The sequence below is a fragment of the Pseudophryne corroboree genome, chromosome 10 (assembly GCF_028390025.1).
Source record: "Pseudophryne corroboree isolate aPseCor3 chromosome 10, aPseCor3.hap2, whole genome shotgun sequence".
Lineage (NCBI taxonomy): Eukaryota > Metazoa > Chordata > Amphibia > Anura > Myobatrachidae > Pseudophryne > Pseudophryne corroboree.
In genome coordinates this window covers 376,426,020-376,443,138 of record NC_086453.1, presented here as the reverse complement: position 1 = coordinate 376,443,138, position 17,119 = coordinate 376,426,020, and the positions used below count along the sequence as shown (strand labels likewise).

The 17,119-nt window shown below is 50.1% G+C and overlaps 1 protein-coding gene across 1 annotated transcript in view; it reads left to right on the top strand.

The window, feature by feature from the left end:
- Positions 1–17,119, top strand: part of NCAPD3 (non-SMC condensin II complex subunit D3) — a 91,327-nt gene that overhangs the window by 6,200 nt on the left and 68,008 nt on the right. The window contains exons 4-10 of the mRNA XM_063943789.1: positions 9,898–10,082; positions 10,411–10,578; positions 11,955–12,016; positions 12,280–12,367; positions 13,630–13,763; positions 14,023–14,095; positions 16,100–16,225. Of these exons, the coding sequence (XP_063799859.1) occupies positions 9,898–10,082; positions 10,411–10,578; positions 11,955–12,016; positions 12,280–12,367; positions 13,630–13,763; positions 14,023–14,095; positions 16,100–16,225 (836 nt within the window). The remainder of the gene's footprint in view (positions 1–9,897; positions 10,083–10,410; positions 10,579–11,954; positions 12,017–12,279; positions 12,368–13,629; positions 13,764–14,022; positions 14,096–16,099; positions 16,226–17,119) is intronic.

The following is a 17,119-nucleotide window of genomic DNA, read 5'->3' as shown; positions in this document are numbered from 1 at the left end:
CCTCTACTACATCCAACGCATGACGCTGGAGCTCCGCTAAGGGAGTCCGCCCCAGTGGGAGCACGTGTTCGACTCTTCAGCCACATCTGAGTTCACTCACAGGTGGTTCCCGGGGCAATAAAAAATTGTTTCTCAGGGTTACAAGCTGGAATTCGAAAGGTGCCTCCTCGCCGGTTTTTCTTTATCGGACCTACCGGCTTCTCCCCCAGGATGGGAGATAATATTAAATACAATTCACACATTGCATCTCCAACAGGTGGTGCTCAAGGTTCCCCTCCTGCAACAAGGAAGGCGATATGATTCAACCTTGGCTGTAGTCCCGAAACCGTACTGTTCGGTCAGACCTATTTTTAAAATTAAAATCTCTGAACCTATACGGGAAAAGGTTCAAATTTAAAGTGGAATCGCCCAGAGCGATCATCGCCAGCCTGGAAGGGGGGGATTTGATGGTGTATCTAAACATAAAGGCTGCATACCTTCATGTTCCCATTTATCCACCCCATCAGGCGTACCTGACAATTGCGGTACAGGATTGTCATTACCAATTTCAGGGTAATTGGCGGAAATAATGGTGCTGCTACGCAAGCAAGGAGTCACATTTATCCCATACTTGGACGATCTCCTAATAAGGGCGAGATCAAAAGAGCAGTTGTTGAACAGCGTGTCACTTTCGCTGAAGGTGTCACAGCAACACGGCTGGATTCTCAATTTCCCGAGGTCACAGTTGGTTCCTATAACTCGTCTGCCCTTCTTGGGTATGATTCTGGATACAGACCAGAAATGGGTTTACCTTCAGATAGAGGAGGCTCAGGAACTCGTGACTCTAGTCAGGGACCTATTGAAACCAAGACAGGTGTCAGTGCATCACTGCACTCGAGTCCTGGGAAAAACATTCCCTTCAGCAGGTTCCATGCGAGGACTTTCCAATGGGACCTACTGGACAAGTGGTCCGGGTCACATCTACAGATTCATCAGTTGATCACCCTATATCCCAGGGTATCTCTCCTGTGGTGGCTGCAGAGTGCTCACCTTCTAGAGGGCCGCAGGTTCGGCATTCAGGACTAGATCCTGGTGACCACGGACGCGAGCCTCCGAGGCTGGGGAGCAGTCACACAGGGAAGAAATTTCCAAGGTCTTTGGTCAAGTCAAGAGACTTGTCTTCACATCAACATATTGGAACTAAGGGCCATATACAACGCCCTACGTCAAGCGGAGACCTTTCTTCGCGACCAACCGGTTCTGATCCAGTCAGACTACGTCACCGCAGTAGCTCATGTAAACCGCCAAGGCGGCACAAGGAGCAGAGTGGCGATGGCCACCAGAATTCTTCGCTGGGCGGAGAATCATGTAAGAGCACTGTCAACAGTGTTCATTCCGGAAGTGAACAACTGGGAAGCAGACTTCCTCACCAGACATACGTCCTGGAGAGTGGAGACTTCATCAGGAAGTCTTCGCACAGATTGCAGTTCGGTGGGGACTGCCACAGATAGACAGGATGGCGTCCCGCCTCAACAAAAAGCTGCAGAGTTATTGCGCCTGGTCAAGAGACCCTCAGGCAGTAGCGTTAGACGCCCTAGTGACACCGTGGGTGTTCCAGTCAGTCTATGTTTCTCTATCGTCCTAGTGGATGCTGGGGTTCCTGAAAGGACCATGGGGAATAGCGGCTCCGCAGGAGACAGGGCACAAAAAGTAAAGCTTTAGGATCAGGTGGTGTGCACTGGCTCCTCCCCCTATGACCCTCCTCCAAGCCAGTTAGATTTTGTGCCCGGCCGAGAAGGGTGCAATCTAGGTGGCTCTCCTAAAGAGCTGCTTAGGAAAGTTTAGCTTAGGTTTTTTATTTTACAGTGAGTCCTGCTGGCAACAGGATCACTGCAACGAGGGACTTAGGGGAGAAGAAGTGAACTCACCTGCGTGCAGGATGGATTGGCTTCTTGGCTACTGGACATCAGCTCCAGAGGGACGATCACAGGTACAGCCTGGATGGTCACCGGAGCCTTGCCGCCGGCCCCCTTGCAGATGCTGAAGTAAGAAGAGGTCCAGAATCGGCGGCAGAAGACTCCTCAGTCTTCTAAAGGTAGCGCACAGCACTGCAGCTGTGCGCCATTTTCCTCTCAGCACACTTCACACGGCAGTCACTGAGGGTGCAGGGCGCTGGGAGGGGGGCGCCCTGGGAGGCAAATGAATACCTAGTTTGGCTAAAAATACCTCACATATAGCCTCCGGAGGCTATATGGAGATATTTAACCCCTGCCAGAATCCGTTAAGAGCGGGAGACGAGGCCGCCGAAAAAGGGGCGGGGCCTATCTCCTCAGCACACAGCGCCATTTTCCCTCACAGAAAGGCTGGAGGGAAGGCTCCCAGGCTCTCCCCTGCACTGCACTACAGAAACAGGGTTAAAACAGAGAGGGGGGGCACTAATTTGGCGATATAAATATATATATAAAGATGCTATAAGGGAAAACACTTATATAAGGTTGTCCCTATATAATTATAGCGTTTTTGGTGTGTGCTGGCAAACTCTCCCTCTGTCTCTCCAAAGGGCTAGTGGGTCCTGTCCTCTATCAGAGCATTCCCTGTGTGTGTGCTGTGTGTCGGTACGTGTGTGTCGACAGGTAGGAGGACGATGTTGGTGAGGAGGCGGAGCAATTGCCTGTAATGGTGATGTCACTCTCTAGGGAGTCGACACCGGAATGGATGGCTTATTTAGGAAATTACGTGATAATGTCAACACGCTGCAAGGTCGGTTGACGACATGAGACGGCCGACAAACAATAGTACGGTCCAGACGTCTCAAAAACACCGTCAAGGGTTTTAAAACGCCCGTTTACTTTAGTCGGTCGACACAGACACAGACAGGGACACTGAATCCAGTGTCGACGGTGAATAAACAAACGTATTCCTTATTAGGGCCACACGTTAAAGGCAATGAAGGAGGTGTTACGTATTTCTGATACTACAAGTACCACAAAAGAGGGTATTATGTGGGATGTGAAAAAACTACCATAGTTTTTCCTGAATCAGATAAATTAAATAAAGTGTGTGATGATGCGTGGGTTCCCCCCGATAGAAAATTATGGGCGGTATACCCTTTCCCGCCAGAAGTTAGGGCGCGTTGGGAAACACCCCTTAAGGTGGATAAGGCGCTCACACGCTTATCAAAACAAGTGGCGGTACAGTCTATAGATAGGGCCGTCCTCAAGGACCAGCTGACAAGGCTGGAAAATATAATAAAAAGTATATACACACATACTGGTGTTATACTGCGGCCAGCGATCGCCTCAGCCTGGATGTGCAGAGCTAGGGTGGCTTGGTCGGATTCCCTGACTAAAAATATTGATACCCTTGACAGGGACAGTATTTTATTGACTATAGAGCATTTCTATATATGCGAGATGCACAGAGGGATATTTGCACTCTGGCATCATGAATAAACGCGATGTCCATAACTGCCAGAAGATGTTATGGACACGACAGTGGTCAGGTGATGCAGATTCCAAACGGCACAGTATGGCCGTATAAAGGAAGAGGACTTGTTTGGGGTCGGTCCATCGGACCTGGTGGTCACGGCAACTGCTGGAAAATCCACCGTTTTTTACCCTAAGTCACATCTCTGCAGAAAAAGACACCGTCTTTTCAGCCTCAGTCCTCTCGTCCCTATAAGATCATATCTGCCCAGGGATAGAGGAAAGGGAAGAAGACTGCAACAGGCAGCCTATTCCCAGGAACAGAAGCGTTCCACCGCGTCTGACAAGTTCTCAGCATGGCGCTGAGACCGTACAAGACCCCTGGATCCTACAAGTAGTATCCCGGGGGTACAGATGGGAATGTCGAGACGTTTCCCCTTCGCAGGCTCCTGAAGTCTGCTTTACCAAGTCTCCCTCCGACAAGGAGGTAGTATGGGAAAAAATTCACAAGCTGTGTTCCCAGCAGGTGACAATTAAATTACCCCTCCTACTACAGAAAAGGGGTATTATTCCACACTATATTGTGGTACTGAAGCCAGAAGGCTAGGTGAGACTTATTCTAAAAAATTTTTTTTTGAACACTTACAAAGGTTCAAATTAAGATGAAGTCACTCAGAGCAGTGATAACGAACCAGGAAGAAGGGGACTATATAGTGTCCCGGGACATCAGGGATGCTTACCTCTATGTCCCAAATTTGCCCTTCTCACTAAGGGTACCTCAGGTTCGTGGTGCAGAACTGTCACTATCAGTTTCAGACGCTGCCGTTTGGATTGTCCACGGCACCCCGGGGTCTTTACCAAGGTAATGGCCGAATTGATGATTCTTCTTCGAAGAAAAGGCGTCTTAATTATCCCTTACTTGGACGATCTCCTGATAGGGGCATAGTCCAGGGAACAGTTGGAGGTCGGAGTAGCACTATCTCGGATACTGCTACAATCAGCACGGGTGGATTCTAAATATTCCAAAATCGCAGCTGATCCCGACGACACGTCTGCTGTGCCTAGGGATGATTCTGGACACAGTCCAGAAAAAGGTGTTTCTCCCGGAAGAGAAAGCCAGGGAGTTATCCGAGCAAGTCAGGAACCTCCTAAAAACAGTGCATCATTGCACAAGGGTCCTGGTAAAAATGGTGGCTTCCTACGAAGCAATTCCATTCGGCAGATTTCACGTAAGAACTTTTCAGTGGGATCTGCTGGACAAATGGTCCGGATCGCATCTTCAGATGCATCAGCGGATAACCCAATATCCAAGGACAAGGGTGTCTCTCCTGTGGTGGTTATAGAGTGCTCATCTTCTAGAGGGCCGCAGATTCGGCATTCAGGATTGGATGCTGGTAACCACGGAGCCCAACCTGAGAGGCTGGGGAGCAGTCACACAAGGGAAAAATTTCCAGGGAGTGTGATCAAGTATGGAGACTTTTCTCCACATAAATATACTGGAGCTAAGGGTAAATTTATAATGCTCTAAGCTTAGCAAGACCTCTGCTTCAAGGTCAGCCGGTATTGATCCAGTGGGAAAAACATCACGGCAGTCGCCCACGTAAACAGACAGGGCGACACAAGAAGCAGGAGGGCAATGGCAGAAACTGCAAGGACTTTTCGCTGGGCGGAAAATCATGTGATAACACTGTCAGCAGTTTTTCATCCCGGGAATGGAAACTGGGAAGCAGACTTCCTCAGCACGACCTCCACCCGGGAGAGTGGAAACTTCATTGAGAAGTTTTTTCCACATGATTGTAAACCGTTGGGAAATACCAAAGGTGGACATGATGGCGTCCCGTCTGAACAAAAAACGGGACAGGTATTGCGCCAGGTCAAGGGACCCTCAGGCAATAGATGTGGACGTTCTGGTAACACCGTGGGTGTACCAGTCGGTGTATGTGTTCCCTCCTCTGCTTCTCATACCTAAGGTGCTGAGAATTATAAGACGTAGAGGAGTAAGAACTATACTCATGGCTCCGGATTGGCCAAGAAGGACTTGGTACCCGGAACTTCAAGAGATGCTTACAGAGGTCTTATGGCCTCTGCCGCTAAGAAGGGACTTGCTTCAGCAAGTACCATGTCTGTTCCAAGACTTACCGCAGCTGCGTTTGTCGGCATGGCGATGGAAAGCCGGATCCTAAGGGAAAAAAGGCATTCCGGAAGAGGTCATTCCTACCCTGGTCAAAGCCAGAAAGGAGGTGACCGCACAACATTATCACCACGTGTGGCGAAAATTTGTTGCGTGGTGTGAGGCCAGGAAGGCCCCACAAAGAAATTTCAACTCGGTCGTTTCCTGCATTTCCTGCAAACAGGAGTGTCTATGGGCCTCAAATTGGGGTCCATTAAGGTTCAAATTCGGCCCTGTAAATTTTCTTCCAGAAAGAATTGGCTTCAGTTCCTGAAGTCCAGAAGTTTGTCAAGGGAGTATTGCATATACAAACCCCTTTTTTGTGCCTCCAGTGGCACTGTGGGATCTCAACGTAGTTCTGGGATTTCTCAAATCACATTGGTTTAAAACCAGTCAAATATGTGGATTTGCAGCATCTCACATAAAAAGTGACCATGCTCTTGGCCCTGGCCTGGACCAGGCGAGTGTCAAATTGGTGGTTTTTTCTCAAAAAAGCCCATATCTGTTTGTCCATTCGGACAGGGCAGAGCTGCGGACTCGTCCCCAGTTCTCTTCCTAAGGTGGTGTCAGTGTTTCACCTGAACCAGCTTATTGTGGTGCCTTGCACCTACTAGGGACTTGGAGGACTCCAAGTTGCTAGAAGTTGTCAGGGCCCTGAAAATATATTCCAGGACAGCTGGAGTCAGAAAATCTGACTCGCTGTTTATACTGTATGCACCCAACAAGTTGGGTGCGCCTGCTTCTAAGCAGTCGATTGCTCGTTGGATTTGTAACACAATTCAACTTGCACATTCTGAGGCAGGCCTGCCACAGTCTAAATCGGTTAAGGCCCATTCCACAAGGAAGGTGGGCTCATCTTGGGCGGCTGCCCGAGAGGTCTCGGCATTACAACTCTGCCGAGCAGCTACGTGGTCAGGGGAGAACACGTTTGTAAAATTCTACAAATTTGATATCCTGGCAAAAGAGGACCTGGAGTTCTCTCATTCGGTGCTGCAGAGTCATCCGCACTCTCCCGCCCGTTTGGGAGCTTTGGTATAATCCCCATGGTCCTTTCAGGAACCCCAGCATCCACTAGGACGATAGAGAAAATGAGAATTTACTTACCGATAATTCTATTTCTCGGAGTCCGTAGTGGATGCTGGGCGCCCATCCCAAGTGCGGATTATCTGCAATACTTGTACATAGTTACAAAAATCGGGTTATTATTGTTGTGAGCCATCTTTTCAGAGGCTCCGCTGTTATCATACTGTTAACTGGGTTTAGATCACAAGTTGTACGGTGTGATTGGTGTGGCTGGTATGAGTCTTACCCGGGATTCAAAATTCCTCCCTTATTGTGTACGCTCGTCCGGGCACAGTACCTAACTGGCTTGGAGGAGGGTCATAGGGGGAGGAGCCAGTGCACACCACCTGATCCTAAAGCTTTACTTTTTGTGCCCTGTCTCCTGCGGAGCCGCTATTCCCCATGGTCCTTTCAGGAACCCCAGCATCCACTACGGACTCCGAGAAATAGAATTATCGGTAAGTAAATTCTCATTATTTCCTCCTCTTCCTCTCATACCCAAGGGTTGAGAATAATAAGAAAAAGGAGGAGTGAGAACAATCCTCATTGTTCCAGATTGTCCACAAAGGATCTGGTTTCCGGATCTGCAGGAAATGCTTACAGAAAATCCGTGGCCTCTTCCTCTAAGGCAGGACCTGTTGCAACAGGGGCCCTGTCTGTTCCAAGACTTACCGTGGCTGCGTTTGATGGCATGGCGGTTGAACGCCGGATCCTAGCGGAAAAAGGCATTCCGGAGGAGGTCATTCCTACGCTGATAAAGGCTAGGAAGGACGTGACATCTTAACATTATCACCGTATATGGTGAAAATATGTTTCTTGGTGTGAGGCCAGGAATGCCCCTATGGAAGAATTCCATCTGGGCCGTTTCCTTCACTTCCTACAAACTGGAGTGAATTTGGGCCTAAAACTTAGGCTCCATTAAGGTGCAGATTTCGGCCCTATCCATTTTCTTTCAAAAAGAGTTGGCTTCTCTACCAGAAGTACAGACATTTGTAAAAGGAGTGCTGCGTATTCAGCCTCCTTTTGTGCCTCCGGTGGCACCTTGGGATCTTAACGTGGTGTTAAGTTTCCTAAAGTCACACTGGTATGAACCACTTAAAACGGCGGAGTTAAAATATCTCACGTGGAAGGTGGTCATGTTATTAGCCTTGGCTTCGGCTAGACGTGTGTCAGAATTAGCGGCTTTGTCACATAAAAGCCCCTATCTGGTTTTCCATGTGGATAGAGCAGAATTGCGGACCCGTTCGCAATTTCTGCCGAAAGTGGTATCATCCTTTCATATGAACCAATCTATTGTGGTGCCTGTGGCTACTTGTGACTTGGAGGATTCCGAGTTACTTGATGTGGTCAGGGCTTTGAAAATTTACGTGGCCAGAACGGCTAGAGTCAGGAAGACAGAAGCACTGTTTGTTCTGTATGCATCCAACAAGATTGTTGCCCCTGCTTCAAAGCAGACTATTGCTCGCTGGATTTGTAACACGATTCAGCAAGCGCATTCTACGGCTGGATTGCCGTTACCAAAATCGGTCAAGGCCCATTCCACTAGGAAGGTGGGCTCTTCTTGGGCAGCTGCCCGGGGGGTCTCGGCACTACAGCTGTGCCAAGCTGCTACTTGGTCGGGTTCAAACACTTTTGCAAAATTCTATAGGTTTGATACCCTGGCTGAGGAGGACCTCATGTTTACTCAGTCGGTGCTGCAGAGTCATCTGCACTCTCCCGCCTGTTTGGGAGCTTTGGTATAATCCCTATGGTCCTTACGGAGTCCCCAGCATCCTCTAGGACAGGGGTGTCAAACACAAGGCCCGCGGGCCAAATCCGGCCCGCCAGACCTCGTCTGATGGCCCGCGGTGCCGCCGCCAGCCTTGCAGCCTCCCCTTTTTTTTTTTCAATGAATTTACTCCGTGCCTGCACGGAGTAAATTCATTTTAAAAATGGCTCAAGTTAAAAAAAAAAAAAAAAAAAATTACTTACCTTCCGGGACCTGGCCCGACTTCTTCCTGCCCCGCACTGCTCCCTGGGTGTCGGACGTGACGTCATCACGTGACGTCCGCCCGACATCTCCAGGGATCAGAGGAGCGCGCGGACGCCGCGGAGAGGAGCAAGAAGAAAGAAGTAAAAGAAAGAAAGAAGTAAAAGGTAAGTAAAGTAAATGGAGGGGGCAGATGGCTGGGCACTATAAAAGGGGGCAGATGGCTGGGCACTATAAAAGGGGGCAGATGGCTGGGCACTATAAAAGGGGGCACATGGCTGGGCACTATAAAAGGGGGCAGATGGCTGGGCACTATAAAAGGGGGCAGATGGCTAAGCACTATAAAAGGGGGCAGATAGCTGGGCACTATAAAAGGGGGCAGATGGCTGGGCACTATAAAAGGGGGCAGATGGCTGGGCACTATAAAAGGGGGCACATGGCTGGGCACTATAAAAGGGGGCACATGGCTGGGCACTTTAAAAGGGGGCACATGGCTGGGCACTATAAAAGGGGGCACATGGCTGGGCACTTTAAAAGGGGGCAGATGGCTGGGCACATATAAGGCAGGTGGAGCGGTAAATTTTGGATATACTGACCTACAGATACAACCAGCCCTTTGATGGGGACCAAACTGCTGATGCGGCCCCCGATGAATTTGAGTTTGACACCCCTGCTCTAGGACGTTAGAGAAAATAAGATTTTACTTACCGGTAAATCTATTTCTCGTAGTCCGTAGTGGATGCTGGGCGCCCGTCCCAAGTGCGGACTTCTTCTGCAATACTTGTATATAGTTATTGCTTCAATAAGGGTTACGTTATAGTTGCATCGGTCTTGCACTGATGATATGTTGTTTTCATACTGTTAACTGGGTAGTTATCACATGTTATACGGTGTGATTGGTGTGGCTGGTATGAATCTTGCCCTTGGATTAACAAAATCCTTTCCTTGTACTGTCCATCTCCTCTGGGCACAGTTTCTCTAACTGAGGTCTGGAGGAGGGGCATAGAGGGAGGAGCCAGTGCACACCAGAACCTAAATTCTTTCTTAAAGTGCCCATGTCTCCTGCGGAGCCCGTCTATCCCCATGGTCCTTGCGGAGTCCCCAGCATCCTCTACGGACTACGAGAAATAGATTTACCGGTAAGTAAAATCTTATTTTTTTATTTACCAACCCACGCTGAGGGCGGTAAATAAAACGGACAGATTACGCGCGTTAGGCAGTTGCGGGGGGGGGGGGGGGAATGTACCGCCATTTGGCTTCCATCACAATCCATACTAATCTTTATTTGGCAGGCAGTGTTGCCAACCAGGTCTTTCATCCCGTCCTGTTTGACAAATGTGTGAACAGCCTGGAGAAGTGCTGGCCCCAGGAGCCGGATTCCAGCCGCAAGAGGAAGAAGGACGCGGCCAAGAGCTCCCAGGGGGAGAGTCACGGTGGCAGGAAACGTCCCCGGCCCACCCGCAGAGAGGCATTAGAGGTAACAGTCTGATGCCGCTGATTTCTAGTACCAGGATTTATATCGTGGTGTTTATTATTAATGATTTTCTCACCATTATACCGATCTGACTGATCGCCAGTCATATGATATCATCTCAATTCGCGAGCAGGAGCCACATTCAATGTGTTCGTAGTACAATATTTTACCGGTGTGTGTGTGATTTGCTGTATTCCGCCGATGCTGCATCTCGATGTATAAAGCATTTGTTGGGAGCGATTTGTACCGGGCTGGAGGGAGTATGAGACGGGAAATCCTGCTGGATAAATCATTAAACCCGTTTCATATTTCTGTTGCCTTGTATCTGAAGCTGGATGACTTGTCAGAAGAGGAGGGGGATGAAGACGCCGTATATTTCTCTACCCGCGACCTGATGAACATCCGAGAGTCCATCGTCCTGCTTCTGAGAAACTTCCTGCGTCTCCTGCCGAGGTTCTCCCTGAAGGAGAAGCCACAGAGTGTACTGCACTGTATGCAGGTGAGGGAGCGGACATTGGTACAGTAAGTTCCTAGCTTGCATTGAATCTGTCTCTGTGCCACTGGCAGACATGGCGGACAATATGGTGACAGGTTACATGTGAGACTTTCTCTGTTGGTGCATGTAAACCGCAATCCTGTGACTGCTGTGTAGGCAGCAGGGTCGGTGCGGCGGCCACGGGAGTGGCTGGGGGGGGGGGGGGGTCGGTGCGGCGGGCAGGGGGGTGATGCGGCGGTGGCCATGGGAGTGGCAGTGGGGTCGGTGCGGCGGCCACAGGAGTGGCAGTGGGGTCGGTGCGGCGGCCACAGGAGGGGGGGGGGGGGGTGCGGTGGCCACAGGAGTGGCAGTGGGGTCGGTGCGGCGGCCACAGGAGTGGGGGGGGGGGGGTGCGGTGGCCACAGGAGTGGCAGTGGGGTCGGTGAGGCGGCCACAGGAGAGACATGGACATCCATAACACCAGGACTGTTAGTCGGCTTTAAAGACGAGTTCTCATCTATGAAACCAGACCGTACGCTTACATCAGTGATTCCCAGTCTGTTCCATCATGCGTAGTAATTGCAGCAGACTTGCTTTTGACCCTGTGTGTGTAGATTTTCCTGGGCTTGGAAGGAGTGTGACAGTCTTCCTAGTGACGTATTACAGTCAGTCAGAACTTGGCCTTTGCCCGTCTCCTGTAAATTACAATGGAAGCCGCACCACCTAACTTACGGGGTGATTCGGACCCGACCGCTGCTGTGCGTTTTCGCACAGAGGGCAATCGGGTAATAACTGCGTATGCACCGCAATGCGCACGCGCGTTGGACAGCAACAAAGGGCATCGTCGGTCAGCGATGGGATGGTGCGAAAAATCCGATCGCACGGGCGTTCATAAGGTGATTGACAGGGAGAGGCCGTTTCTGGGAGTGTCTGGGGAAAAACGCAGGCGTGACCAAGCGTTTTCAGGGAGAATGTGTGACGTCGGCTCCGGCTCCGATCAGCCTGATGTGATCGCACTGTAGGAGTGAGTCCTGGGCTGCGCACAGACTACACAAAGTGAATATTGGCAGCTCGGCGTACATATAGGATCGCAGACTTGCACAGCGAATTTACACTTCCCCTGGAGGCGGCGACTACCTGATCGCAGGACAGCAAAACACGCAGCCCAGCGATCAGGTGTGAATCCCCCCCTTAGTACTGCAGTTGATTCCAGTGATTCTGAAATAACTTGACACACTCCCATGACCTGATATCTGTTGTGTATCGCCTCCGTGCGATGTGTTACTCCATAAACCGTTCCCCTATAGATCTGATTTGTGAAGGACATGACGTCTGTCTTGATCACAACAAAACCGAAGAGTCTACCCAATCCTAACCAGAGAAATGTTTGTTCTTTTCAGATCTTCATAAACATGACCAGCTTCGAGACGTTCCCCAGAGAGCTGTCCTTCTCAGATGCTGTGTACGTTTTCCTTGTAATCCTGGTAACGTGTATATGAAGCAGATTTCCCTGGGTCATGGCTCTGTGTATTAGTAAATGTGTTGTGTCATCTGCTAATGTAATATGTGGAGCCAACAAAAACTGGAATCTTAAGTTTTTAAGTGTTCCGCGCTCAAGGACGCAACGCGTTTGTGGTTTCTGTGAGTGGCTGCCCTTGATACCTGTATGTAATGACTTGTGCCTTCCAAGCACCTAATCTGTGACCTGTCTGGTTTCTGCTACAGCCCTGTTACCCACATGAAGTATGTACCGGAGCTGGTGTACCACGGGCTGTGGATGCTTTGTCTGCCCATCCACGGAGAAGTCAATCAGGTATGCTGTCTAGGTCTTCCGCCAGACCACGGATGCTTGTTTCCCTGCAGGAGCTGGTGTCATTATCTTTCATTTCCACTCCACCACATAGTTTCCACAGTGCCGTCGAGGGAACATACAAAGTAACTGAGGCGCTGCGGAACCCCTGTGGCGCCATCTAAATAAACAATAATAACAACTATAAAACATGACCTATCATAGGTAGAAAATAAGGTAGATATATAATAGGAACAACACAGAGCAATAAACCAGGAAACTCTGTAGGACTTGGACAGACGGAGGTGAGTCACAGGGACGGAAAAGCAGCACCCAATGGGGTCAATTAAATAAAATGCAAATTTCTGACATCCGTGAGTAAGTGTGCCTATATGCCGCACTTCCAATAGCTCCGCACTCACCGAATGTAGTGCGCAGCCACAGAGTGCTGCAAAATAATCAGATCATTCCGTGGAGGGGGACGGGTACCGGTTACGGCGTTTACAGGCTGTTGCAGCAGCAACTCCCCCTCTTTGGGGGGAGTTTTCAATGCTTTCCGACGGAAAGGATCAGACAATGCAGTATTCAATGAGCTGCCAAATCCGACAGGATTTGGCCATTGACGACAAAGCCAATCCGACTTTTTAAAAAGTCGGATTGGCATTGTCGGAAACGTGGCCAATACCTGTCGGATTTGGCGTGGTTCCAACAAAAGCACGTGGATCCGCGGCTATTCCGCTGATCCACGTGTTTTCCGACAAGTCGGAATTCCTGACTTGTCGGAAAAATGACGGGACCATTGACTAGGTCGGAACCCCTTCCGACCTAAAATAGTCGGAGACTGCCGTCTTTCCGACAATCATTGAATACTGCCCTTTGTCTCTAATTGTATTGACCCCCTAATGAGACTGTGCCCAACAAAGGGTGAGTACTCAGCTGCTGGAAGGATCTAGGATACAGCTGGAGGAGGCACTGGTGGCATGGGTAGGGCTAGGGGTCGTGCATGAGGAAGGAGGGCCCTGCCTGTGACCACTAACATACTAAGGGGGAGGGTGAACAGGGAAGGAACGGAAAGTGATGATTTAGGAGGCAGGATCATCTTTTCCATGTGACAAACCCGAAGCTAAATGGTTTAAGGTGAAATTAGGTTTGTGTCCCTGTTTTCTGTATGTCCTGTTGTCCCCACTGTCACAAATCTGTGGTGGGAACAATAAATAATAATTTGCCATTAGATTTCGGGTCACTATGTTTTTGCATCTGTTCACGCGTTTCTCTCTTGCTTGCAGACTCTTCGCAGGCTTTTCCAGCGTCTGCTGAACGTTATCATCATGGTAAAAGGAGGAGACGGCTCCAAGTCGGCTATTCTTACCATCAGCTCTGCGGTCACGGCTGCCAGGGACCAGGCGATTCGATTTGTCAGGTGAGGGGAACATACGGGTCGCACTTTTTTCTGTCAATGTATGTCTCGTCCACAAGATGGCGCTGCCTCCCCATCAGTTGTCTGGGGGGGAGCTTTTGGCTCGTTTACAGATAACGGTTTATCGCGGCGGGTGGCTGTCGGAGACGGGTGCACTTTGTAGCCGCTGTCCCGCGTAATCCTCTTCCCACAAATATAAACGGGTACACATTAGTAAAAGCAGCTGTTACTAATTTTTTGAGTCTTTTTCTACCTGTTGCAGGTTCCTGGTGAATGACTTGAAGGAGGTGTCTTATCCCATTCTACTAATCCTGTTGCAGCACATTTGTGTCAAGGTAATTCCTCTGTTCTGCGTGTCTCCCGGGAGTTCGTGTGATCTGTACTGAGTTGTGTTATAAGCGTAATACAGATGGCGTTAGGCCTGTTTCAAAGGAATTCTGTGTATGCAAAGCATTGCCAGGTGATATTGTGTGGTCGGTCTGATATTGCAGTGCGCTGTGCCCTGGAACACTTGCTATGGTAATAGGGATCCTATTGGCGTGCATACGTTCCTTATCCAACATGGAGGAGAGTGCGTCTGCGATCTTCCCACCGCTCCAGCCCCTCATTCCAGCAAATGGCCTGAAGGTCACGGCTGATCTTGCAGGGTAGCGGCTTGGCAGGATGAGAGCACTCTGCATGTAATGCAATGTATTCCTGCCAAATTACCCAGCAATCCACCTGGGGTTGGTCTGCACTCAGTGCTTCTCAAATCCAGTCCCCGGGACACACCAACAGGGCATGTTTTCCAGGTCTCCTCACAGAATTACGAGTGTACACCTGTGAATCTTTTAAATTGTGCCAGTCATAATGACTTCACCTGTGCCCCGGCAAAGGAGGTATGGAAAACATGCACGGTCAGTAAGTCCTGAGGACTGGGTTTGAGAAGCACTGTGCTAAGAAGACGGCCATCCTGTTTTGTGTGCAGCCTAGAAGACCAAGAGGCAATTCTTCCAGCTCAGCCGTCCTATAAAGGAAGATGTCCTGAAAGCCCTGACAATGTCCATAGAGACATCCCACTTCTGAAAGCCTTCTGAAGATAGAGACCTTCCTACCTAGGACTTTCAAACAGAAATGAGCAGATGCCTGTCTGCAAACTAGAAGGGACTTCCCCTGAAGAGAGAAATTACTCCTCCTCCTCCTCCAAGAACATCCTCTGCAGACTGGAGTCCCAACAGAAGCTTCAGGAAAACCAAATGCTGGAAAGGTGTCCAGTTGGATTTCCAGATGTCCACCTCCCAGAAGAGGAGTCTGCGCCAAGGCCCTTAGAGTACACCTTGATCCGCAGATTGTAGGGTAATAGTCCCTCGTTCCAGGCTCTAAAACGGACTGCCGTGATCTCCGTGAACATCTGGTTGCTGCCTCCAGGCGGAGAGGTAGAGCACAGAGTTGAAGATGATGGAGCAGCAGATTTGAGAAGGCCCTGGTCTGCCTCCCAGATTGTGGGTACATGGACTTGTTTTATTCCATTCTACTGATGGCAGACCTGTCCACCTGATTGATGCTTGACGTTTAGGAGTTTCAGAATTTATTGAAGTTCTCCACCTAACTACTGCATATAGATAAGATTTGAGGGAAACCCTGGAGATCCAGGACTGAATACCTTTCCGTAAGGAGCTAAATGTTTCGTTTGGACTCCAGGGAAGTCTGTCATTATCTGTTGAAGACGTCAGGATGTATTCCTGATCTACGACCCTTTTCACCCAGGCGTCCCAGGTGTAAAGTCTGCCGAACCGCTCCAGCAGCACAGGAACTCCGGTTACTCTCTGTGGTTACAGTGAGCGGCATGCCTTGTTGGAAGCAGTGGAGGGCAGGAGGCGGGTACCGCTACATACCCGCTCTCCCTTGCTTCCTGGCGCTGTGTAACAGCTGCTGAACCGCCGCAGCAGGAAAATGTTTAAAAATGTATTTGAATTAAAGTAAAACTATTAAATATGGCTGCCATTAGCAAACGTAGAAGAACACCCACTGCGCACGGGCTCTCTGAAACCACTGCCTTCTGGCAAGTGGGGTATAGTGGTGGCGGAGTTTCAAGTCTGTAGAAAATGTAAAGCGCTCGCACTCCTGCTGCGCCTCTAGCCCCCAAGGTTTGCAGTGTTCCTGAATATAATGAAGTAGAGATCTAACAGTGATATGAGAATGAAGATGACGGAGGGGGCTGGTGAACAGAAAGGTGTGGGCTCGGGCCTCAGCGCATTGCTCACTTGGATCCTGGTTAATGGCGGCTCCATGTTGGACTAGGTAACGCTCTGCAGTGTCTGTGCTGTGTCTGAGTCTGGTTTCTTCTGCTCCCCCCGCAGTGTCCGGATAAGGCTGATTACCGGGTGTCGGCAGCCCAGGCTCTGGTGAGACTGCTGGAGAAGTTCCCTAACCCGGAATATGCTGCATTTATAGAGTGGCTGTATAAGTTCTCGTGGAACTCCAAGGTAAGGCAACGTGTGGGAGGGGAGCGGTAACGGGGTGTATCAGCTCCGCGGGGTGTAGTGAGTGCGGTGTGTGGGAGGGGAGCGGTAACAGGGTGTATTGGATCTACTCCGCGGGGTGTAGTGAGTGGGGTAGGGGTGCGGTAACAGGGTGTATTGGATCTGCTCCGCGGGGTGTAGTGAGTGCGGTGTGTGGGAGGGGGGCGGTAACAGGGTGTATTATCTCTGCTCCGCGGGATGTAGTGAGTGCTCCGTGTGGGAGGGGAGCGGTAACGGGGTGTATCGGCTCCGCGGGGTGTAGTGAGTGCGGTGTGGGGCAGGGGAGCGGTAACAGGGTGTATTATCTCTGCTCCGCGGGGTATAGTGAGTGCGGTGTGGGGCAGGGGAGCGGTAACAGGGTGTATTATCTCTGCTCCGCGGGGTGTAGTGAGTGCGGTGTGTGGGAGGGGAGCGGTAACAGGGTGTATCAGCTCCGCGGGGTGTAGTGAGTGCGGTGTGGCAATATAATACACCTTGGCTGGCAAATCTACACCATATATAGTCAGGAAGGCTATATAGGTGTAAAAATACCCCTGCCAGAATTCCAGAAAAAGCGGGAGAAGTCCGCCGGAAAAGGGGCGGGGCCATCTCCCTCAGCACACTGGCGCCATTTTTCCCTCACAGCTCCGCTGGAAGGACGCTCCCTGGCTCTCCCCTGCAGTGTCAAGCTACATAAGGGTAAAAAAGAGAGGGGGGCACTAAATTTAGGCGCAGTGTGTGTGTGTATGTGTGTGTGTGTGTAATATATATATATATGCAGCTATAAGGGAAAAACACTCATTTATAGTGGGATCCCTGTGTTATATAGCGCTCTGGTGTGTGCTGGCATACTCTCTCTCTCTCTCTCCCCAAAGGGCT